Here is a 24,588-nt window from a genome sequence, read left to right as displayed (position 1 = left end):
AGACTCACGACTGACTCACGGCCCCCAACCGCACGACCTAGCAAGCCTTGGGGGTAACTGAGGATCCTTCAGTATAGAAATGGGATTTAAGCTCTCAGGTTCCAGAGCTGTTTTGGCTATGCCCTGTCTGGGAGTATCAGCCACAGCTTCCCTTAACCACTCTGAGCATCTGTGAGAAGACCAAGAGACCCACAGTACCCAGCCTGTGTGGATGTACTCTCAGGAAAGAGAACGGATGTTCGGGAGAAGCTCAGCCCTGGCTCACAGCTGCCTCCTTTTGGAGCTTGGTTCTGTTCCTCCATTTGTTTAGTAAATGCATATGAATGAATAGGGCACAAGGAGTGTAGTCCCTGTGGGGCTGAGCAGGCAGGTCAGGCAGTCTCAGAAAAATATAATGATGTTTGTTATCTAACTTAGGGCCCTTAGAGTAGAATAGGGCCTTAATTATACAGATAAACAGAGTCATAACCTTGATAGGAGTAGAGGCAGACTGAGGCCCAGCCTGGGTGGGTACATATTTACCAGTGAGATCTCAGCCCCATCAATTGGACAGCCTCCTCAGCCTGTGTACTGACTTCAGCACAGCCTCCTGCTCATCAAACAAGACAGTTGCTCACCTTCCCAGAGCTCAGAATTCTTACCATGCAGAAAGGGGTGGCAGCCGCAGTGGTGACAGGAGCCAACGTTTTTGTTTTTCCCTGAGGACACAGACTCTGATGCTACTAAAGGTTACTGCATGACTCTCAGCAGCCTTTCCAGAACCTTCCATGCTTTCACCTGGTTCTGGGTGCCGTAATAAAACACTCGAGTCAGGGTAACTTACAGAGAACTGATTTTTTTTTTTTTTGGATCAATGTTCTATAGGTTCTGAAGTTCAAGATGAAGGAGCCACAACTCAGTGCAGAGGATCTCCTTGTTGACTAGCAGGGAGGAGTGTGGGGCATTGAGTGCTGTGGCTTAGATTTTAAATGTCTTTGGAAGGTTCCCTGTGTGAGCTATAGGAAAGTGACTTGAAGAGGTGGGACCTAGTAGAAAGACTTCCAGGTATTAGAAGGGCTTAGTGGGCCCCAGCCCCCTTCTTCTTCAGTTTTGTATTCTAGTCTTGAGGTGAATCATTACTTCCATACACTACCCTCCCCCTTCCCTTCCTTCTCCTCCCCGCTTCTCCCTCTTGAGTCAGGGTCTCACTATGTAGCCCAGGCTGGCCTCTCCCTCACAGAAACCCTCCTGCCTTAACCTCCAAAGTACTGAAATTGCAAGTGTATAAGACAACACTTAGCTACACTTTCTTCTCTATAAGCGAATTACCTTGGGCGTTTCATCACAGCAATGGAAAGGAGATAACACAGCAATCAAACACTTTCTTTGATCAGGACCCACTCTTACGATAACACTCAAGTATGATCCAGAGTATTAATCACGTCATCAATCTACGCTCGATTGCAGAGCCCTGTGACCTAATTGCCTCTTAGAGATGTCACCTCTCAACAGCGTTGCATTGCAGATTGCGTTTCCTGCGAGAGTTTTGGGGCCACATTCAAACCTCAGCAAATAGGAAGTGTTTCACTGTTTTAGTCTGGAGCCCTTCTCAGAATCATTGGGAAAGCAGGGGAGGACCCTGGCTCACCAGGGGTGCCCCAAATTTCCTGTATGCTTTTCAGCACCAGAATTTGTCTTTTCCACCTGCTGAACAAGATAGGCACCAGGCCAAGAGGGACAGAGCGTCCTTTCCTGTGGCTGCTACTCCGCCCACCCTGGAAGGGTTTCCTGCGGCCTCTTTCAGGGACAGCTTGATTCCCAGCTGCCAGCATCAGGCCCTCTTACCTGCGGGCAGGAGACAGCTTTCCCCATTACCCCCACGCTTAGCTCCATGCTCCAGTTCCAAGAATTTCCTCTCTGACAGATGGCTGGGCAGCTGACCAGAGGAGGAGAGCCCTTTTCTGATTCCTGCCAGCTTTGTTTATCCCAAACTGGTCACCTTGGCTAGTCTATAAACAAAGCGGTCCAAGCCATCTTTGCACACAGGGTGCTCAGGAGCTGAGAAGCAGGGGCTTTATTCCCCCAGGCACTATCAGGGAAGTACGCCTGGGAGCACCCATTCCCTAAGACAATTAGCCTTGTACAAGAATGAGGCTAAAGGAGGCCATGAGCTACCCATGGGGACGCCACCAGGCTTGAACCATCGAAGTGTGTCAGGACTTCAGCCCATTGGTTGGCAAGAACAGAGGACATGGTTAGAAATAGGCAGAACTGAGGTAGGGAAACTGAGGCTGGGGCTGGTCCATAAACAGGCAGGGTCCTCAGGATGCCGTACAGCCCAGCATCTCTAACTAAGGGTATACTCTTCCGGGGACAGGTGGATCAGAGTCTGGAAATACAGGAACCAGAATCTAATTCTCTGGAGGATGAGGGGGCCAGAGAAGGAGCAAGAGTCCATTGAAAGGGATAAGTAGGTATCAGAGAGAGGTTTCATTCCGTACTCCAGCAAGAAACGGGATTGGTGGTGAAACAGACAGAAGGTTTAGCACACAGCCCAATCAGAGATAGGTAAGAGCAGCAGGTGTAGAGAACTCAGACAGCAGCAGCTCTGCAGACGTCGGGGCTGGTAGGCTACCTATACATAGCCCCTTGACGTGTGTTAGGAGCACTAGCGGGAGAAAGATGAACAGTCTAGCAAATGGGACACGCTGTTCATTTCTTCTCGCACGTGGCCCTGGTCTGAGTGTAAGGCGAAGGCTCCACTTGCAGAGACACACATGACAGGTCCCAGACAAACTGTCACAGCTGAGAGGTGTGTGTCTGATTCTTGCTCACCTTAGAGCCACTGGCCACAGCGGGTCCTAGGCCTGAGACAGTGCTTAAGGTAGCAGAGAGTGGCAGGTGTGTGTTGCCTGGAGCACCTAGGAGCTCAAGAACCACAGGTGTCCCTTCGGAAACAGCTTGGCCATGCAGGGTGGACTGCAGCAGGGTTCAGGCTGTGCGGCTGAGTCTGGGTGTGTTATGGTTACTTCTGTCAAGGCTGCAACAGTACTTGACAAAAGCAACTCAGAAAAGAAGGAGCTTATTCAGTGTCCAGTTTGAGGGCGTGGTACACCGTGGCAGAGAAGTTGCGGGAGGGCCGAAGGCAGCCACTCACGTCACTTCTGACTTCAGGAAGCTGACCGTGGATGCTGGTGCTCAGCTTGCTTTCTTCTTTTTATTCACTCTGGCTCCCCACGCCATGGGATGGTGCTGCCCACATTGTAGTTTCTATGTTCCCACCATATTGAACCTGATGTAGACATTCCCTCACAGGCATGCCCAGAGGTGATTTCAGATCCTGTTAGGTTGACAATCAATATTAGCTATCACACAGAGTCGTTCCCCAGACTACTGATGAACAATGCAGCATGAAGAAGCCTCCCTTGGCAGCAATGGAATGTTTGCAGAACATTGGCATCTCGCTACCTGAACCTCTAGGTTACTGAGTGCCATTGTCGGTGCTGTGCATGGGTAAGCTTGGTCCCGCTGGGCAAAGGACAGGGGTAGGCAGCAGCAAGATGCCTTGGCCTGAAGCAGATCAGGGAAAGCTGTGGTTCACAGCTTCCATGGCTGGTTGAGTAAATACCTTTAAGCTGTCTGAATCTTGGTTTTAATTCCATTAGCTACATGGGATTCTCTAAGCTTCATAAAACACAAGGCTATTGGACTGTTTTTCCTCTGCTTTTTTAATTTTTACAATTATTCCAGCTGCATGCAGAGCTCTTGGTGATTTTACAGCCTGGAATGAGTATCTCTTGTGTAGGCCAGCATCTTCAAAACATTAAACGATGTTTAGGCAGGCTCTGGGCCAGAGGATGTTGGGGATTTTTCAAGAAGATGTAGGGGAACCTAGCAGTTGACAGCAAGGAGCCCAGGAACAAGGGTTCTACTTTGTCATTATATGTAACTATCTTTTTTTAAATTTTTTTTTTCGAGACAGGGTTTCACTGTGTAACAGCCCTAGCTGTCCTGGAACTAGCTCTTGTAGACCAGGCTGGCCTCGAATTCACAGAAATCTGCCTGCCTCTGTCTCCCGAGTGCTGGGATTAAAGGCGTGCGCCACGACTGCCCAACAACTATCTTAACCAGCCATGGAAAGTGACAGTGACCCAGAGTTCTACAATCAGGATTTGAAGGTGTCCCTAGGTAGGTGATAAAAGGCTTGGGATGGGGCCCAATCCGTTGTTTGTAAAGCCTTATACACCACTGATTACATGTGTATACATGCTCACTACTGCATGATTGTGGGTGTGCAGGGTCTCATCCACACAAAAGCATTCACACAGGCATACACATAGATGCATAAGCATGCCCAGTCATGCACATGAGTATATGCTGTGGGATAACCCTTCTGTACACTGTGAATATATGTTGTTCTCATTGCTCTCAAAAGCTGCTTTGGCCTATAGCAAGGCAGAATATAGCTAGGCAGGAAAGCCAAACTGAATATAGGGAGGAAGAAGGGTGGAGTCGAGGGAGATGTGAGCCCGCCACCAAGAAACAAGATGCCAGTAGACCAGTAAAAGCCACAGCAACGTGGCCATATATAGATTAATAGAAATGGGTTAATTTAAATGTAAGAGCTAGTTAGTAATAAGCCTGAACTACAGGCTAAGTAGTTTGTAATTAATATTGAGCTCCTACGTGATTATTTAGAATCAGCTATAGGCTAGGGTAGGACAGAGAAACCTCCGTTTACAAGTCCATATGCATATATACACAAACATACACTGTACAGAAACACACACACACACACATCAATGTTTTCCTGGTTCAGTTGTTACAAGATTATCCATGGCTGATAACTCTTGAATCAACTCCCAAGTCTCAAAGCATCTGTGCCACCTGTCTCTCCTTACTGAGCCCCAGGAAGACTCTGGTGGAGGAGACAGCCCAGCCTGCTCATGTTCCTTGTTTCCAGTCTGCTTCTGCCGCTAGACAGGAGCATGGCCAGGCTTCTTCTGCCTTCTCTAGCCTCAGCTTCCTCCCAAGAGTCAGTGTGATGGTTCATCCTCATTGTCAACTTGGCTGGATTTAAAATCACCATGGAAACACTTCTGGGTGTATCCACAAGGGTAGTTTTGGAAAGGTTTAACTGAGGAGGGTAGACTCACCTGGAAGGTGGGTGGGACCAGCCCCTAGGCTGGGTCCTTGGTTGAAAAAAAAAATGAACAATGTAAGCTGAAAACTAAACCTTCATCTCTTTCTGCTTCCTGAGCACAGACGCAGTGTGGCCGCTGCCTCATGCTCCCGCCGCCATGGCTCCCCGCATGACGGGCCAAAGGAAACTCCCTTCCCTAAACTGACCTGTAAGTGTCTATTCACAGCAACATGGAGATTCCCTAAGGGGGTCAGCTGAAGCTGGTGGACTGGGCTTGAGTCTACAGGCTCTTGGCAGTCTGTCTGTCTGTTACTAGGACACTTAGGAACAGCTCCGTCCCGCTTGTCACTTGCATCCTACCTACTTCTATGTCATCTCCTGGCAACACATATGAAAGGCTTCCTGTCAGCAAGAGAGATCACAATCTGGGAGAGGGGGACAGGACCACCAGAGCCCTCGAGGCTGAAGCGACATGCTGAAGCCACGAAGCATGAAGACATGCTGAAGCCACCATTCTCGGGTCTGTAAGCAGAAGTAGAGAGCGAAAGTGTTGTGGATGGGTGGAGGCTGAGCAAATGTCTGCCAAACCAGGAGCAGACCGAAGCCTCCAGGGAATGAGATTCTCAAAAGAGGAGTTGACATTACCATCCCTTTGATGTGCTTAATAACAAAATAAAGATTAACTTTGAAATTTAAGTGGCAGGAAAAGAAGGGCATGATCCTTATGTTTATCAAAAGAGGATCTGAACTCATAGATGAAACAAACAGAGTACATGGAAAGCACCCCGATTTCTGTTTGTTTATTGGAAGTCGGGGTAGGCAAGCTGTGGATGGGATGCTAGCTGAGGACTGGCGAGGGGATCTGGAAGAATCCCCTCCCCCAGAACCTGACTCTGAACCTGGGGCAGGGATACTGTAGGCACGAAGAAGCTCACAGAGCTCAGTCATGTGATCTGGGAACCTGCTGAGGGAACCAATGAGTGAGTGGATGAAGAAAATCAAAGGCAGAGATAACTATCACATGAGAACCCTGGGCCCCTGCCTTTGGAAGCCCCAGGAGAAAGCCCAGCTAGAGCTGAAAACACTGGTCCACCGCAATTCACAGCAAAGACCAGGAAGCTCAGAGCAGGTTAGGTCATTTTCTTGAAAAAATTAAGAGACGTCAGGGGCCTGGAAATGTGACTGTAGAGCTGAGCCTGCAGGGTGTGGCTGGTCAGGAGGTTACACTGACCAAGGCAGGGAGGCGTTGTGGTTCTCTGGCTCTGAGTTCAGGATGAGCTGGGGTCATAGCAGGAAAAGGCCCCTTCCTGCTCTGCATTCCATTCTCCATCTGCATTCATACCATATCCCTGGGTAGCAGCAAGTGGCTCTACCCCACCCCTGGAGGGAAGCGGAGCCTGGCAGAACAGGCGTATCTACCGCAGTTAGACATGGAGACAGAAGGTTTCCAGGGCACTAGAGTGCCACCATGCAGACTCCAGGCCTTGCCCGGATCCTCAGACTTCAGGTTCACTCATCTTTTCATCAAAGCGATGTATGCTGAGTCCTTGCAAGTACTGGGTACCAGTCCACATACAGGGGATACAGTTGAGGCAAAGACGCTTCACTTTCCTCAAGTTTTCACATTGGGCAGGAGTGTGTGTGTGTGTGTGTGTGTGTGTGTGTGTGTGCTCGCGTTATAGTGTACAGATAAATTAGTGAGAGAAGCAGCTAAGTTCATTCCACCCGAGGGCAATAGGTGCTACAGAGGGAAAGAAACCCAGGAGGGTGCAGAGAGACAAGGACACAGGGACAAGGGCTGCCATTTAAACAGTATGGGTCACTGATAGCCCAAGTAAGGGCTCTAGAGAAGATACCCTGAGGAAGCAATAGGGGGAAATATGAGCTGGGGATGAGGGTGTGGCAGGTGAAAGGCAAGCCTATATCAATATCCCGAGGCAGGAAGGAGCCTGGCATAGAGCGCCATATTGCTAATGACAAGTAAACACTGACTTGTTCCAACATTACAACTGCTTACAGGGGAGTGACAGTATCCTAAGTAGAAGCCAGTCTCTGGAGAAGCAGAATTGGTGGAGGAAGCAGCTGAGGCGGTTGAGAAGATGAACTGAGGCCCCTCGACAGGACCACTGACAGAGCCTTGGGCCCTGGCCTCGGAGGAGCTAACAGTGTATCGGCTTGGATAGAAGTATGGTTGCCCCCACCCCTTCTTACTTGAGGAAGCCCAGGCTGCAGCAGGAAAGGTGGGTAGAGGAAGTAACAGCTTGCCCAGATGTATGCTGGTGAGCTTGTGACAGTCCCTGCCTGAGTGACAAGAGGCCTGACAGGGACAGCTCCACAAACAGAGACTGCTCAGGCCAGAAACACAGTCACTGGGTCAGGTTGAGCCACTATACACAGAGCCCATGGCGACTCTGGGAAGGAGGGCTCTGTGAGGAAGCCATTCCCATGGCTCTGCACGGCTTGATTTAGAATCTTAAAAGCCCAAATTCTTCCATCATTCCTTATCTCATCCAAGACTCCGAACAATCCCAGAGGTAGGAATAAAACATCTCAATTCTAAAGATAAGGAGAATGGGGTTCACATAGGTTAAGAACACACTGGCAGAAGACTCTAGAGAGAGCTGGAACTGCATAGCTGGCCGGCCGAGTGTCCAGTTCTGCCACCAGTGACTGAGGCATCGGTCACCTCCACCAGCTGTGACATGTTACTACGGACTCTTTAGCCTGTCCCCTGCACTGCCACTCACACAGAACCTTTGTTCCCGTTGCCCCTTGCTGTCCTCAGAGACTCTGTTGGACAGGCAGGGCAAGGAGTGACTGAAGGTCCCCACAAGGCACCTAAGAAAGAAGTGACCAAAAGGGGACCTTCCTCCTTCCTCCAGGTTTTGGACTTAAGACTTGAGCTGACAGGTCAGGTTCCTGCAATGTTTATGGAGCTGAGCTGAGTCCTGATGATCTTGTGAGAGTCCCTGCCTGAGTAACAAGACACCTGATAGGAGCAGCTCCCCAAACAGAGACTGCTCACTGGGCCAGGCTGAGACACTAAGAAGTGACTTTGGACCAGCGGTTCACCCTTCCTCAGAGTGTCTCTCTCCTGTCTGTTTTCTACCTCCAGCTAGCCAGGACCATCTCTCTGCTACTGGCCACCTTCCTGCTCATCCCACCCAGGGGCACTCTAGTCTTAGACCCCTGCTGGCCATGGGTCCTAGGACTAAGCCTATCACTGCGAGTGCCTTCTACACCTCCGCTGCCTCCAGCTGGCTCAACATTTATCCTCTGTTCCTCTGGACTGGGGAGCAGATGAACCCTTCGTTCTCTTTGGCTTCTGCACCCCAGATCCATCTTCTGCTTCTATGGAGCCCCTGCTCAGTGCCTCTGGTGCCAGGGACTCAGGTAATCCCTCTTCAGACCTATTTAATCACTACAGAAATGGCCTGAATCCCAGCTCCCCTAGTTCACCAAAGTGCTTTTGAAATGTACTCGGGGTCTTGAGAACAGCCTGCCTCTAAAGAAGAGAGAATAGAACAAAATACAATAGAATTGAGTGCCATAGCACAGACTACAATGGGAAACGGCAGAATGCTTTGTTCATTGTAAGAGTAGGCATTGTTTCTTAGAAGTTCTGCTTCAATCAGGGGTGGTGTGGATGGATAGGGGCATGAGTAGGCGTGTTATTCTGGGTCAGATGGAAACTTCTTGCTGTAGATGATGATAGTGCTGTAAATTTTTATTTTGGGGAAATACTGCTCCAGCTCCTTTTTTTATCTGGTGATCTTCCCCTGGAGTCAAATTCCTCATGGTAAATTTCCCTCCTTGCTTCCCCCGCTGCATCTGGCTTCTCATATCCAGCCCCAGCCTTGTGCGACCACTGCTATTTTCCAAGCCTTCCAGAGTCAGATATTCCAGACCCAGGGGCTTCTTCTCAGACTCTGTATCATCCACCTGTCTGCGGGTTAGGGCAACCTAGAGCTCTTTCATCCCACGGTAGATAACTAGCTTCTGAATCCCCTGGCTCCTATTCCATCAGCACCTATCACTGCCCACCGGCTCCTCCCTGGTCCTGACTCTCGCACCTTCAATACCCTTCTTACGCATCTGTTCTCTTACTCTTATGCTCTTACTCTCTGTTCTTCTCTTTGGACACCCTGTCTCCCCAGTTGCGGCTTCAACATATGAGGCTCTGATTCAGACCCCCTGCTGTCCTCTGTGCAGCTCTCTGTGCTGGTCTTTTGGGAAGGGAGTGGGGCTGGGCAGGGACGCCACTGAGAAGATCAGTTCAGTTATAAGGTTTGCTTCACCACTTTCGGCAGGTGAGGCACACGGCGCAACTGCCACCTCTGCTTCCACAGGAAGTTATTGAGGGTTAGCAGAGAGGGTTTTTCTCTGTCACTCTTCCTCTGCAGGGAGCACCTTCTCACTTCAGCCTTCCCAGTGCACAGTGACACTTAACTGTGCAGAGAGTGAAGGCGTATCTGGTCTGTTCATCCAGGCTGCCAGTCAGGATTGTTAAGGATATTTTAAAAACAGCAATTTCCAGACTCTGCTTAAAATTAGTGAGGTAGAATCTCATGGGAGAGCTTTTGGGTAGTTTAAAAATTATTATTAGAGTTCCGGCCGGCGGAGGCACCGGCAGGCAGGCCTAGGCGGCGGAAGCAACGGCGCGCAGGCAGGCCCGGGCAGCGGAGGCACCAGCACGCAGGCAAGTCCTGGCGGCAGAGGCACCGGCGTGCAGGCAGGCCCGGGTGGCGGAGGCACCGGCAGTCAGGCCCGGCAGGCAGGCCTAGGCAGCGGAAGCACCGGCGCACAGACAGGCCCGGGCGGCGGAGGCACCAGCACGCAGGCAAGTCCGGGCGGCAGAGGCACCGGCGTGCAGGCAGGCCCGGGTGGCGGAGGCACCGACAGTCAGGCCCGGCAGGCAGGCCTAGGCGGCGGAAGCACCGGCGCGCAGGCAGGCCCAGGTGGCGGAGGCACCGGCAGGCAGGCCTAGGCGGCGGAAACACCGGCGCACAGACAGTTCCGGGCGGCGGAGGCACCGGCAGGCAGGCCCGGGCGGCGGAGGCACTGGATACAGGATAGTGCGGGCAAGAAACAGTGAAGCCTGCACTGAGAACAGATTGCCCCGCTACAATTAAATCAAACCCAATAGATAGCATCGGTAAGAGGAGATGGGCAGACGCCAAGGCAAGAATTCACCCAACAATCTGAAAAACAACATGAAAACACCAGAACCCAATGATCTTACAACACAAGGACTTGAACACCCTATCACAGGAGAAGAGGAAAAAACTGACTTTTTGAAAGCAATAGAGTCCCTTAAACAACATGTAAAAAATGCCCTCATAGAAATGGATGAGAAGTATAACAAAAAGTTTGAAGAAATGAGTAAATACGTAAATGATACCCTGGGAAGCCAAGAAAAAACGATCAAACAGGTAATGGAAACAGTCCAAGAATTGAAAACTGAAATGGAAGCAAGGAAGAAAACACAAACTGAGGACCAGCTGGATATGGCAAATATAGGTCAACGAGCAGAGACTACAGAAACAAGCATAATCAATAGAATACAAGAGATAGAAGAAAGAATCTCAGATTCTGAAGACAACATAGAGAAAATAAACGGACTGATCAAAGAAAACACCAAAACCAACAAATTCTCATCACAAAACATTCAGGAAATATGGGACACAATAAAAAGACCAAACCTAAGAATAATAGGGATAGAAGAAGGAGAAGAGGCACAGCTCAAAGGTCCAGAAAACATTTTTAACAAAATTATGGAAGAAAACTTCCCCAACATAAAGAAAGATATTCCTTTGAATATTCAAGAAGCATACAGAACACCAAACAGACTGGATCAAAAAAAAACGTCCCCTCGCCATATAATAATCAAAACACAAAATATACAGATTAAAGAAAGAATATTAAGAGCTGCAAAGGAAAAAGGCCAAGTAACTTATAAAGGTAAACCGATCAGACTTACACCTGACTTCTCTATGGAAACCATGAAAGCCAGAAGGTCCTGGATAGAGGTACTACAGAAACTAAGAGACCATGGATGCAAACCCAAAATACTATACCCAGCCAAGCTATCGTTCACTATCAATGGAGAAAACAAGACATTCCAGGATAAGAACAAATTTAAACAATACGTTGCCACAAATCCAGCCCTACAGAAAGTAATAGAAGGAAAATCACAACCCAAGGAATCCAACATTGCCAACACTGCCTACAATAACCCAGGCATCTAGCGACCCTTCAACAGCACAACTCAAAGAAGGGAGATACACAAACTCTTCTACCAAAAGCAGTAAGAATAACCGGAGTTAACAACCACTGGTCATTAATATCACTTAATATTAATGGTCTCAATTCACCAATAAAAAGGCACAGGCTAAGAGATTGGATACGAAAACAGGATCCAACAGTCTGCTGTTTGCAAGAAACTCATCTCAACCACAAAGACAGGCATCTACTCAGAGTAAAGGGTTGGGAAAAGGTTTTTCAAGCAAATGGTCCTAAGAAAAAAGCAGGTGTGGCCATACTAATTTCTAACAAAACTGACTTCAAACTAAAATCAATCAGAAGAGATCGACAGGGACACTTTATACTCATAACAGGAACGATTCAGCAGGATGAAGTCTCAATCCTGAATATCTATGCCCCTAATATAAAAGCACCCACTTATGTAAAAGAAATATTGCTAAAACTCAAGGCAGACATCAAATCACACACACTAGTAGTAGGAGACTTCAACACACCTCTCTCACCAATGGACAGGTCAATCAGACAGAAAACTAATAGAGAATTAAGAGAATTGTTGGAGGTAATGAATCAAATGGACTTAACAGACATCTATAGAACACTCCACCCAAATAGGAAAGAATACACCTTCTTCTCTGCAGCTCATGGAACCTTCTCGAAAATTGACCACATACTTGGAAACAAAGGAAACCTCCACAGATACAAAAAAATATCAGTGTCCACCTGTGTCTTATCAGATCACCACGGATTAAAGTTAGAAGCCACCAACAAAGCTACCCCCAGAAAGCTGACAAACTCATGGAAACTGAACAGTCAACTACTGAACCACACCTGGGTCAAGGAAGAAATTAAGAAAGAAATTAAAGTCTTCCTTGAATTTAATGAAAACAAAGAGACAACATACTCAAACCTATGGGACACGATGAAAGCAGTGCTAAGAGGAAAGTTCATAGCACTAAGTGCCCACTTAAAGAAAACGGAGAAAGCATACATTGGGGACTTAACAGCACACCTGAAAGCTCTAGAAAAAAAAGAAGCAGACGCGCCCAGGAGGAGTAGAAGACTGGAAATAATCAAACTGAGGGCAGAAATCAACAAAATAGAAACACAGAAAACAGTCCAAAGAATCAATGAAACAAAAAGTTGGTTCTTGGAGAAAATCAACAAGATTGACAAACCCCTATCCAAACTGATTAAACGACAGAGAGAGAACACGCAAATAAATAAGATCAGAAATGAAAAGGGGGACATAACCACAGACACAGAGGAAATTCAGAGAATCATTAGATCTTACTACAAAAGCCTGTATGCCACAAAACTGGAAAATGCAAAAGAAATGGACACTTTTTTAGATAAGTACCATATACCAAACCTAAACCAAGACCAGGTGAACGATCTAAATAGACCTGTTAGTCGCGAAGAATTAGAAACAGTTATCAAAAATCTCCCTTCCAAAAAAAGCCCAGGGCCAGATGGTTTCAATGCAGAATTCTACCAGAACTTCCAAGAAGAGCTAATACCTATACTTCTTAATGTATTTCACAATATAGAAACAGAAGAGTCATTGCCAAATTCCTTTTATGAAGCTACAGTTACCCTGATACCAAAACCACACAAAGACCCAACCAAGAAAGAGAATTACAGGCCTATCTCACTCATGAACATCGACGCAAAAATTCTCAATAAAATACTGGCAAACCGAATCCAAGAACACATTAGAAAAGTTATCCATTATGATCAAGTAGGCTTCATTCCAGAGATGCAGGGCTGGTTCAACATACGCAAATCTATCAATGTAATCAACCATATAAATAAACTGAAAGAAAAAAACCATATGATCATTTCATTAGATGCTGAAAAAGCATTCGACAAAATTCAACACTCCTTTATGATAAAGGTCTTGGAGAGATTAGGGATACAAGGGTCATACCTAAATATAATAAAAGCTATTTACAGCAAGCCGACAGCTAACATTAAATTAAATGGAGAAAAACTCAAAGCCATCCCACTAAAATCAGGAACACGACAAGGATGTCCACTCTCTCCATACCTCTTCAATATAGTGCTTGAAGTTCTAGCAATAGCAATAAGACAACATAAGGGGATCAAGGGGATCCATATTGGAAAGGAAGAAGTTAAGCTTTCATTATTTGCAGATGATATGATAGTATACATAACCGACCCCAAAAACTCTACCAAAGAACTCCTACAGCTGATAAACACCTTTGGTAATGTGGCAGGATACAAAATCAACTCCAAAAAATCAGTTGCCTTCCTATACACTAAGGATAAGGAAGCAGAGAGGGAAATCAGAGAAGCATCACCTTTCACGATAGCCACAAATAGCATAAAATACCTTGGGGTAACTCTGACCAAGGAAGTGAAAGATCTATTTGGCAAGAACTTTAAGTCTTTGAAGAAAGAAATTGAAGAGGACACCAGAAAATGGAAGGACCTCCCTTGCTCTTGGATTGGGAGGATCAACATAGTAAAAATGGCAATTCTACCAAAAGCAATCTATAGATTCAACGCAATCCCCATCAAAATCCCATCAAAATTCTTCACAGATCTGGAGAAGACAATAATCAACTTTATATGGAAAAACAAAAAACCCAGGATAGCCAAAACAATCTTATACAATAAAGGATTGTCTGGAGGCATTACCATCCCTGACTTCAAACTCTATTACAAAGCTACAGTACTGAAAACAGCTTGGTACTGGCATAAAAACAGAGAAGTCGACCAATGGAATAGAATAGAAGACCCTGACTTTAGCCCACAAACCTATGAACACCTGATTTTCGATAAAGGAGCTAAAAGTATACAATGGAAAAAAGAGAGCATCTTCAACAAATTGTGCTGGCAAAACTGGAAGTCAATCTGTAGAAGAATGAAAATAGATCCATATATATCACCATGCACAAAACTCAAGTCCAAATGGATTAAAGACCTCAATATCAGTCCAAACACACTGAATCTGATAGAAGAGAAAGTGGGAAGTACTCTACAACACATGGGCACAGGAGAACACTTCCTACGTACAACCCCAGCAGCACAAACACTAAGGACATCATTGAATAAATGGGACCTCCTGAGACTGAGAAGCTTCTGTAAAGCAAAGGATACTGTCACTAAGACAGAAAGGCAACCCACTGACTGGGAGAAGATCTTCACCAACCCCGCAACTGACAAAGGTCTGATATCCAAAATATACAAAGAACTCAAGAAATTAGACCGTAAAAGGTTAATCAATCCAATTATAAAATGGGGCACTGAGCTGAACAGAGACTTTTCAACAGAAGAAGTTCAAATGGCCAAAAGTCACTTAAGATCATGCTCAACTTCCTTAGCAATCAGGGAAATGCAAATCAAGACAACATTAAGATACCATCTTACACCGGTCAGAATGGCTAAAATCAAAAACACCAATGATAGCCTCTGCTGGAGAGGTTGTGGAGAAAGGGGCACTCTCATCCATTGCTGGTGGGAATGCAAACTTGTGCAACCACTTTGGAAAGCAGTGTGGCGGTTTCTCAGGAAAGTTGGGTTCAACCTACCTCTTGACCCAGCAATACCACTATTGGGAATATACCCAAGAGATGCCCAAACATACAACAAAAGTATATGCTCAACTATGTTCATAGCAGCATTGTTTGTAATTGCCAGAACCTGGAAACAACCTAGATGCCCTTCAATGGAAGAATGGATGAAGAAAGTATGGAATATATACATATTAGAGTACTACTCAGCAGTAAAAAACAATGAGTTCTTGAATTTTGCATACAAATGGACGGAAATTGAAAACACTATCCTGAGTGAGGTAAGCCAGACCCAAAAAGAGGAACATGGGATGTACTCACTCATATTTGGTTTCTAGCCATAAATAAAGGACATTGAGACTATAATTCGTGACTCTAGAGAAGCTAAATAAGAAGGTGAACCCAAAGAAAAACATATAAGCATCCCCCTGAATATTAACCTTCATCAGGCGATGAAAGAAGACAGAGACAGAGACCAACATTGGAGCACTGGACTGAAGTCTCACGATCCAAAGGAGGAGCAGAAGGAGAGTGAGCACGAGCAAGGAACTCAAGACGGCGAGGGGTGCACCCACACACTGAGGCAATGGGGATGATCTATCGGGAACTCACCAAAGCCAGCTGGCCGGGGACTGAAAAAGCATGGGACAAAACCGGTCTCGCTGAACATAATGGACAATGAGGACTACTGAGAACTGAAGAACAATGGCAATGGGTTCTTGATCCTATTGCATGTAATGGCTTTGTGGGAGCCCAGGTAGTTTGGATGCTCACCTTAATAGACCTGGATGGAGGTGGGTGGTCCTTGGACCTCCCACAGGGCAGAGAAACCTGCTTACTCTTTGGGCTGAGGAGGAAGGAAGACTTGATTGGGGGAGGGGGAGGGAATGGGAGGTGGTGGCGGGGAAGAGGCAGAAATCTTTAATAATTAAATTAATTAATTAATAAAAATCAGAAAGAAAAAAAAAATAAAAAATAAAAAAAAAATAAAAATTATTATTATTAGTAGTAGTAATAGTAATAATAAAAATAGCTACTATAATAATTATTAGAGTGGCATTTCATTTGTATTTTAATAAATAAAGCTTGCCTGAGGATCAGGAAAGTAAAACAACCACACTGGTCAGCCTTATAGACCAGGCAGCAATGACACACACACACACCTTTAATCCCAGTAGCCACATGAGCTTGCCATAAAATCCAAGCAGTAATGGTGCACATCCTTAATCCCAGAACTAGAGAGGAATATAAAATGGAAAGAGACAGCACTCAGGCTCAGTCTCATTCTAAGGTTTCCTGGAGGCAGGATCGCCATTTTGGACTGAGATAGAGGTAAAAGCCAGTAGCTGGCTGCTTTGCTTTTCTGGTCTTCAGGTTGAGCCCAGTATCTGTCTCTGAGTTTTTATTAGTTGCACTTCTAATTATAATAACAATAATTAGCCAGGCGGTGGTGGCGCACGCCTTTAATCCCAGCACTCGGGAGGCAGAGGCAGGCGGATCTCTGAGAGTTCGAGGCCAGCCTGGTCTACAAGAGCTAGTTCGGGGACAGGCACCAAAGCTACAGAGAAACCCTGTCTCAAAAAACCAAAAAAAAAAAAATTATTATTATTTTGGCATGACATCATTATGCAGTCCTGGCTGGCATGGAACTTGCTATGTAGATCAGGCTTGCACTGAACTCACAGAGATCCCCCTGCTTCTGTCTCTGGAGTGCTGCGATTATAGGTGTGCGATACCACATATTTCACAATACATCATATTTTGAAGTTACTAAAAACACAGAGTGTAGAAAAACATCTCAAGCACCCTCATTCCAGCTTCCCTAATACTAATATCTTTTAAAAAATATTTTGTGGCACTGAGGATGAAGCTTGGAGTCTTGTGCATGCTCAACTAATAAGCTACATCCCATAGCCCATTGGTAACTTTGTACACACTACAGTCAATACCACAATCAGGATACTGGATGCTGCTTCAGCTCACACATCTTTGCCCAGGTCTCCCCAAATTGCAGATTCTCACTTGGGTATGCACAGCGAGCTGAATGCAGCCTCATCACCGATGCAGCTGAGTGTAGCCACTCCTATGACCAAGTTACTTCATTGTACCATTGCTGTCAAACTTCCTGGGGGTTTGAAAGCTCCCAAGTATGTTTTTTTATGTACATCATTCATGGGTAACCATGGCACCAACACACTGCTCTGCTACCTCCATGTCCCAGGACAATGGCCACCATCTCTTATATCACCTTGGCTTGAAATTTTGAGTCACGAGTGCCCTGCCTCCCCCCTTTTTGTGGCCCATCTGTCCATAGCAGGTCCCACCAATTCTTCCTCTGTAATGTCTCTCAGGTTTGTATTTTCTTCTCAGTCTTCCTGGTCTTAGACTTCTGGTCTACCCGTCTGCAAGAGCCTCCTTACCCATGTCCCTTCTTCCAGAGGCACCTTCCCCACCCAGGACCACAAAGCAGACAAGCCTGTCCTTTGCTCAGTCTTCAACCCCTTTCTCCTCTTACCAAAACCATATGATGCTTACCAGCATTAACAAAAGAAAGTCTACATTGTAAGGATTCACCTAAGAAATCCTCCGCATCTGACTCACTCTCCTTATCTAGATTTCTTAGAATACCAGTCACAGCATCCCTTTGCTTTCTACGCAGATTAAAATCAAACAGCATCTCTTCCTTAGTCTGGGATGAAATGTACTGGAGTGAGATGGGGGGGTTTATTTGGAAATGCCCTCCTCTCTGTGATAGAGGCTCTGCCCCCCTCACCTCCTCATGTGAGATGAGAAGTAGGGCACACAACTCTCTGGGGAATCCTTCCACTGAATCTTTTCTTTCTTTTTTTTTTTTTTGTGGTTGCTGGGAATTGAACTCAGGACCTTTGGAAGAGCAGGCAATGCTCTTAACCGCTGAGCCATCTCTCCAGCCCCCCCTTCCACTGAATCTTAAGTGAGGGTGGGAACCAGGAGAGCTGGAGGCTGGGCCTTTCCTACCCTCCTCCTGACTGCCTCCTTCAGAATGGTATTGCCAACTTGCCCACATCATTGATGTCCCCTTCTTTTGTATCCATGGAACAATGAAGCGCGTGAACCATGAGCGTTCCCTTTGGAAAGCTCTTCAGTCCCCTCACAGTTCTGCCATGTGGTTCGTACCTCATGGCGAGAGAATGAAAAGGGAAATTCACTTATTGAGATGAAAGGCATTTCAATTATCTGATATGTTTCAGCTTTAATTGATAACAAATCACAAATTGCCCACCTCATTACAGCAACCGATTCATTGGGAAATTTGCCATCTACACCTGAGAAGGCTTGAGCACAATGTAAGCTCGGGGACCTGTGATCCACATACACAATGGTTGATTGTTTCTTAAAGTTATGCATTTTCATAAACACATCCACAGATGTGGTTTCTGCTGAGAACAGTGGTTGCTAAGCTGTCCACACCTGATCTTTAAGTCCAGAGAGTCCTGGGAATTTATGAGAGTGGGAATCAGAGGGTGCGGAACATGCACCAAGGTATAGAGGTAGCTGGAGAAAGAGATACATGGAAGAGTTCAATAGGGCACTTGGAGGCAGTCTTGAGCCTTTCTGGGGACAGAGCATGGCCATTAGAGGGGAACAAGTGATTTGCAAAGATATCCAATAGCTCAACTTGCTTTCATCTGGCTCATGTCTATCAACATTCCCATCACCAGCACCATCCTCACTCCTATTGGAAAACAACTACCCAAGTGAAGGTGAGGACCACCACCAATGAAATGATACATCACAGGAGACAGTCGCTGTGTGTGAGGCGGGGCAGATTCAGCCCTTGCATCTCCTCCTATTGCATTAGAACGCTGGGAGAGACAGCGGTCAGCCACTGACTTCCTAGCCTCTCTGGGATGCACACAGACTTTCCAAGCAGTGACCATCACGAGAGCTGTCCCTGAGGTGACACCCCTAGATGGGACAGCCGTTGGGAGGCTTGAGAAGTGAAAACACAAAGACGCAGACTCTCAGCGGCCTTCACAGGCCAGGGGCTGGGCTCCAGGGAGGCAAGCACTCACCATTGCTGCTGTTGTCGTCCACCAGGATGATCTCCTTGAGCAGGTGCGGCGGTGTGCGCTCCATGGCGGAGTGGATGGAACGCAGCAGCACCGAGAGTGCCTCGTTGACGAAGATGAACACGATGCTCACCTCTGGGAGGCTGTCGGGGAACGAGAGGTTCCGGCACCTGGAAAGGAGAGTGACTGAGCTCTTGGACCTGCTGGTGACACCAGGAATGGACCTACCCCCAAATTCCTTCAGGTCTGCAGATGGGCTCAGAAGCCTAAGTTCTCCCCAGGGCCTCATCTCTGGTATGCTGAAGGTGGGCCTTGCTTGAGCAGCACAAATCTAAAGCTACGGAAAGCCTGGCCCACAAGCACATGAGAATGGGTTGGTGGCCATGGAAGCTGCACAGCAGGACCTAAGCACCCTGTGCAGGGCTTCTTAAGACTTCTAATAACTATAACCCCTTCTTACTTGGGAAATTCTTAAGTGACATGGAGTATATAGGTGCCCAAAATAGATACTTAAATCAAACTTTTAATCATAAATCATAAATCAACTTATCTTAAATTCTTTAGTATATGTGTAAACTTATCATTTATTAAAGATAAGAGAAAACTGATATATGAGGGCTCTCCATATGCCTGTCTTTTCAGCACAGCATAGTCCAAAGGCACACTAAACTAAATGGGAGTGGCAGTGGGTGGGATATATGAATAGTTCTGCTATCAAGAGTTAAAATATTGTGTTTCTGTGGGATCTGAAAACTTTGCATAGTTGGTAAAAATCCTGCAATCTTGTCCCTGGCCCTCTGTTTCAGGAAGCACCCACGGGTGCCGCTGGGGTGTACAAAGTGCGTGTGTTGAGCGTTCAGAACTGAGGTTGCATGACGTGTGACATAACATTGGTGAATGCCGCCAGAAAATTCTTGGATTCGTCCTGAGTGTGACTTTTGAGCTAAGCTTTGGTCTCTGTGCACTCAGAACCCCTTCACCCTTTTCACACCCCTCACACCCCCACACTAAGTTAGGTGACCCCAGAAGGGTTCATGAGCCATAGGCTAAGAAGTGTTGACTAGGGATACAATGGCCGGGTCTCTCAGAACATTTGCTGGAAGGATGGCTCAGCATTTCTAAACCAAGGGGACAGAGAATTCAGCCAAAAGGAAGATTTAGTGTTTCCAAAGGCAGGAAGGTTAGACCTTAGGTGATCAGCTTTAGGGGAGCTGAGACTCCATTCAGAGACACGCCTCTGTTGAACCCACTCTGTGTTTGCACATCCCGCTCATCAGGGACCCAAAGGAAAGTTAAAGTCAGAGTCCCAATACCGATTGAGCAGCAGAAGGACCAAACCAAACGTCACTCATAGCTGAGTGGTTCCTACTAGTGACTCTAACGGAAGCTCACTGATGTAGTAGAATTCCAACTCTGCTCTCTGAACATCTGTACCAAACTCTTCTGCAAGGAAGAGCTGCCACCAAAGGAGCTGCCCCAACCATGTCTTTCTGCATGGGAAGAGGAGCAAAGAACAGTGAAATCAGATCCCACAAGAGGCCAGACAAGAAGAACATACTTCCCAGGGTCATTCTTTTCACTAAAGCATAGCCTTCATGGGCAGGCTTCATGAAAAGCTCTTCCAGAAGGTCCTGAGCCTCACCTTCAAGACAGCCGAGTAAAAGGAGAGAGCCCCAGGCTTGGGGAGGAAGCCACCCACTCCCACCACCTGGTACCAAAGGCTCCAGGGGTTTAGGGCTGGTGGCCGTGTTACTTTGTTCTAAAGCGGGGGTGCAGCCAAGTCAGAAGGCGAGGTAATGAGCGCAGGAGCATGGCGCTTCCGCTCACAGTAATTAAAAAAGTGCTGCAGGGTAGGCAGGGGCCTGCTCATCTTAATGAGGAAGACTGCAGGATAGCCAGACGGAGCAATCTGGAGAAATCACCATGGGGCCCCAGCCTGCTTAAGAGCGGGAGATTAATAAACGAAAATCACTGTCTCTATGGTTACCAGAAATTTACAGAAACTTCTCCCATTCTATTTCCAGCTCTTCTTCTCTCTCACCAAAGGGAGGTGGGGGAGGGAAAGGAGTTGAGCCTTTTCCCAAATATACTTCACACTTGTAATTTTAATGCAACCATTAAGCTAACGACTGACATAGCACACTTTCGTTCTTGTTCTTAATGGAGTAACTACCTACTGAGCCTCATATACCTGGTGGGGATGAGGCTAGGCACTGGGGCACAATGGGACACAGACAAAATTCTTGTCCTCATGGGGCTTATGCTTTGACAAGAGAAATGGATGAACATGGAAGCAAGTCAATGCAAGTGTTCAAATGAAAAGAAGCACAGGGCACATGCACAGAGTGATGTGTGGACAGCGCTTCCAGGGAATGGTCAAGAAGCCCTCTTTGAAGATGAGAGATCTGAGCAGACTCTTAAACAGTGAGGAAGAGTGGATCATACCAAGATCTTACAAGACCACAGGAGCAGTGCTGTGGCTAGACGAGAGACAAGTCCCCTGCCTAACCACAGTGAGGGGAGGAACTTCTTCAGCTCATTAGACCCTTCCCAGAGGTCATTTTGTGTTTTGTTATGGTGGATGCAACTTTAATTAAAATCAAAGAGAATGTTTGTGGAAGACAGCCAGGTAGTTCTGTTGGCTAGAACTCATTAATGATAGGCAGTCAATGCGAGACAGCAGGGCATTCCCTGAGCACGGAAACAGGAGAATACTGACATACGCATTCCTTCCTAAGTTCATGTTAAAAGCAGTGCCACAAGGGCCTGGAAAGATGGTTCAGTGGTTAAGAGCATTTGCTGTTCTTCCAGAAGACCTGAGCTCAATTCTCAAAGTTTACATCAGGCAGAATCCACATATTCTGGCCTCTTCAGGCAGTTGAACATAGGTGGCACACACATGTGCTCGTACATACACACACATCAGAGGGGGGATACATATATGTAAAAACAAAGCTTAAGCAAACGTGACAGACACAAGGTCAAACGACGCACTGATTTTTAATCTTTTGAGTACAGTGGATGACTCCCAATGATGTCACTGTATGTGGTCCAAGTTCATTGTCTTCACTGGTAAACCTCATGAGCAATGAGTGGCCCTTGACCCCTCTACCTGCCCAGGGTTTCCAGCAAACTCGGTTTTCAGATTCTCACTTCTGCCTTTTCAGGTCATTTTCCAGAGACAGAGTTAATCACCTTCCCCCAGTTTCTTCCCTTATTTCTGAACATGGTTACCTAGATTCCCCATTTAAATTTCCCCAGTGACGGCCATGACAGCCCCTGCAAGCTGGTTTCCAGGTAGTAATTCTCCAAACATAATGAGAGACATAAGAGAACCCCGGATACATCATGTCATGCCCACACTCAATTATAATCTCTCCCTGAGTGCCAGCAAATATAGTTCCATGAGAGCAAGGATTTCTTTTGAACTTAAACAGGGACTTGGGCATAGTAGGTGGTCAGTCAGTGTCTGGGCATCATACAGAGCACAAGTAGGCATGTTTATCTTCTGTGCAGCCTGGACCTTATCTGCATACCACTGATCTGTCTTGGATGCAGGCTCTTGTTGGACTGTAAGTCTTTATCTGCATTTATGGCCCCAGTTCCTCAGTCTCCATGAAGTGGCACCCTGAGGTCAAATGTACTCACCCCTTTGAAGCCCTCTTACCCCCTCTTTACTGAGATTCTGATCATGGTGGGTCCCTCCCAACCCAAGGCACCTTCTTCCTCCCCACTTCAGTTTCTCCACCCCTCCCTGAAAGAGGGTCTGTGTGAGGCGAGGGGTGGGAAGCCCCACCAGTCAGTACAGCAGGAATGAAGGCAGCTGGGCACCCTGCTCAGCTCGGCCTGCCATGTTGCATGATCTTGAACAAGCCTCTAACCTCTCCTGTGTTTTCTCCATGGGAAGACAAGATCACCCAAAGGTCTTTTGCTGAGCAAGCTTGAGGCTCTTTGATCATACATGCAGTGAACAGAACGCACTTGGCTAAAGAAATGACCTGCATACTCTATCTTCCTCCCAGGCTGTACCTTGCCACCACCCACTGTTACAAGGGACATCCCTTGCTACCACAGCAGCTAGGGAAGATGATTTGTCTGGATTTTTCTCCATTTCAGAACAATGACTGCTTCACAAAAGCTGGAATGGCTGGCCACCCTGACCATGGACCATAAGTTTCCTGAGGGCCAAGAACGGCTTTGCTCACAGCCTACCAGTGCCTAGCACAGTGCCTGGAAAAGAGTAGACATTCTGCTGATTTGTTGGAAACGTTTCCTTCCAAATCCTTCCCAGTGCCCGCCTGTCACATACATGTAGCTGTGGTTACAATTTTTATATTCAACACTGAAACAGAGCTTGCATTGCTGAGGGAAAGAAACAGAAAGAGAAAAGGCAGACCATGTCAGTTAAAATAAACACATATTTGCAGGTGACAGCCCTCTTTGTCACTCCAGGATGCCGGACGTGGGACAGATGGCTGTTGCTGGGGTCCCGCAACAGAAACACACTTCCAGAAATGCCACAAAGGAAGGCAATAATGGACTCAAGTTCTGTGATCCTGCCCTAGACTCGAGTTGGCTCCTCCTGACAGTTCAGCAATCACCTTGTAGCCTCTGCTCTCTTGCGCACAGCACGGAGAGGATCTGGCCCTCCTGTTGGACTGTGAAGTACGCCCTACAGGTTCATACATTGATTGCTTGGCCCCTGGTTGGCAGAGCACTCGGGGGAGGGTGTGGCTTTCAGAGTTATACTTGATCCTCAGAGTCTTCCTCATGCTCTGTTTCCTGTCCAGCCACATGCCACAACCATACACTGAACCCTCTGAAAAAAAAGTCAAAACAAGCGCATGTTCTCTTGGATCATTTTTGTTACATAGCGTGGTTACATGTAAAAGTAATGAATGCATCTAGGACCTGGATTCATCCAGTCACCATAACTTCTGGTCCACATCACCCCAGTTAGGATGCTTTCTCAGAATGACAGCTTGCCACTGCTGTCCCAAACTCCCGAGAGAAGTCAAGGTGAAGGAAGGAAAGGTACATTTTTCCTCATGGTTCCTGAGAGTTCAGCCTATGGTCATCTGTCCCTGCTGCTGTCACAGCAGTGCATTCTGGGTAGAGGAAAGCTGATCATGGTGGGCAGGAAGCAAAGACCAACAAGGTTCTGTGCAAATATCTCCTTCAAAGGTGCCCTGCCAATGACCTAGCTTTCTTCTGCTAGGTCCCACCCCCTGAGGACTTTGCTGCCTTCCAATAACAACATGGCTGGTCATCAAGCCTTCAACACATGGGCCTTTGAGGACATGCTGCACACAAACCAAAGCTCAGAGCCACCCTGCCACCCACCTGAGAGCTGTCCCTGCTCTCCCTGTCTGTATTCACCTCTGTAACGAAGGGCATGAAGATTGCAGTGCAAAGACGCTACATGAATGTCATCAACCTGTCCTTATTTAAGGACACTTAACTCTAACACCAGCCCTGACTCATTCTGAGCAGACACACTTTCTTTCCCCTGTACAATGAAGCTATAAAAGCTCTCTTTTTATTTTCACTCAGGCTCAAAGTCAAGCTGTTCCCTGCTAGAGATAAAAACAAGGTGTAGCTGATGGGGAGTGTG

At 46.8% G+C, this 24,588-nt stretch overlaps 1 protein-coding gene across 1 annotated transcript in view; it reads right to left on the bottom strand.

The window, feature by feature from the left end:
• Galnt18 (polypeptide N-acetylgalactosaminyltransferase 18) overlaps positions 1–24,588 on the bottom strand; it is a 327,380-nt gene that overhangs the window by 135,046 nt on the left and 167,746 nt on the right. Inside the window, exon 3 of the mRNA XM_057778042.1 lies at positions 18,978–19,144. Within this exon, the coding sequence (XP_057634025.1) occupies positions 18,978–19,144 (167 nt within the window). The remainder of the gene's footprint in view (positions 1–18,977; positions 19,145–24,588) is intronic.

Source organism: Chionomys nivalis, chromosome 8, assembly GCF_950005125.1.
Source record: "Chionomys nivalis chromosome 8, mChiNiv1.1, whole genome shotgun sequence".
NCBI lineage: Eukaryota > Metazoa > Chordata > Mammalia > Rodentia > Cricetidae > Chionomys > Chionomys nivalis.
The sequence above is the reverse complement of the archived record's forward strand: the minus strand, read 5'-3'. Positions and strand labels throughout refer to the sequence as shown.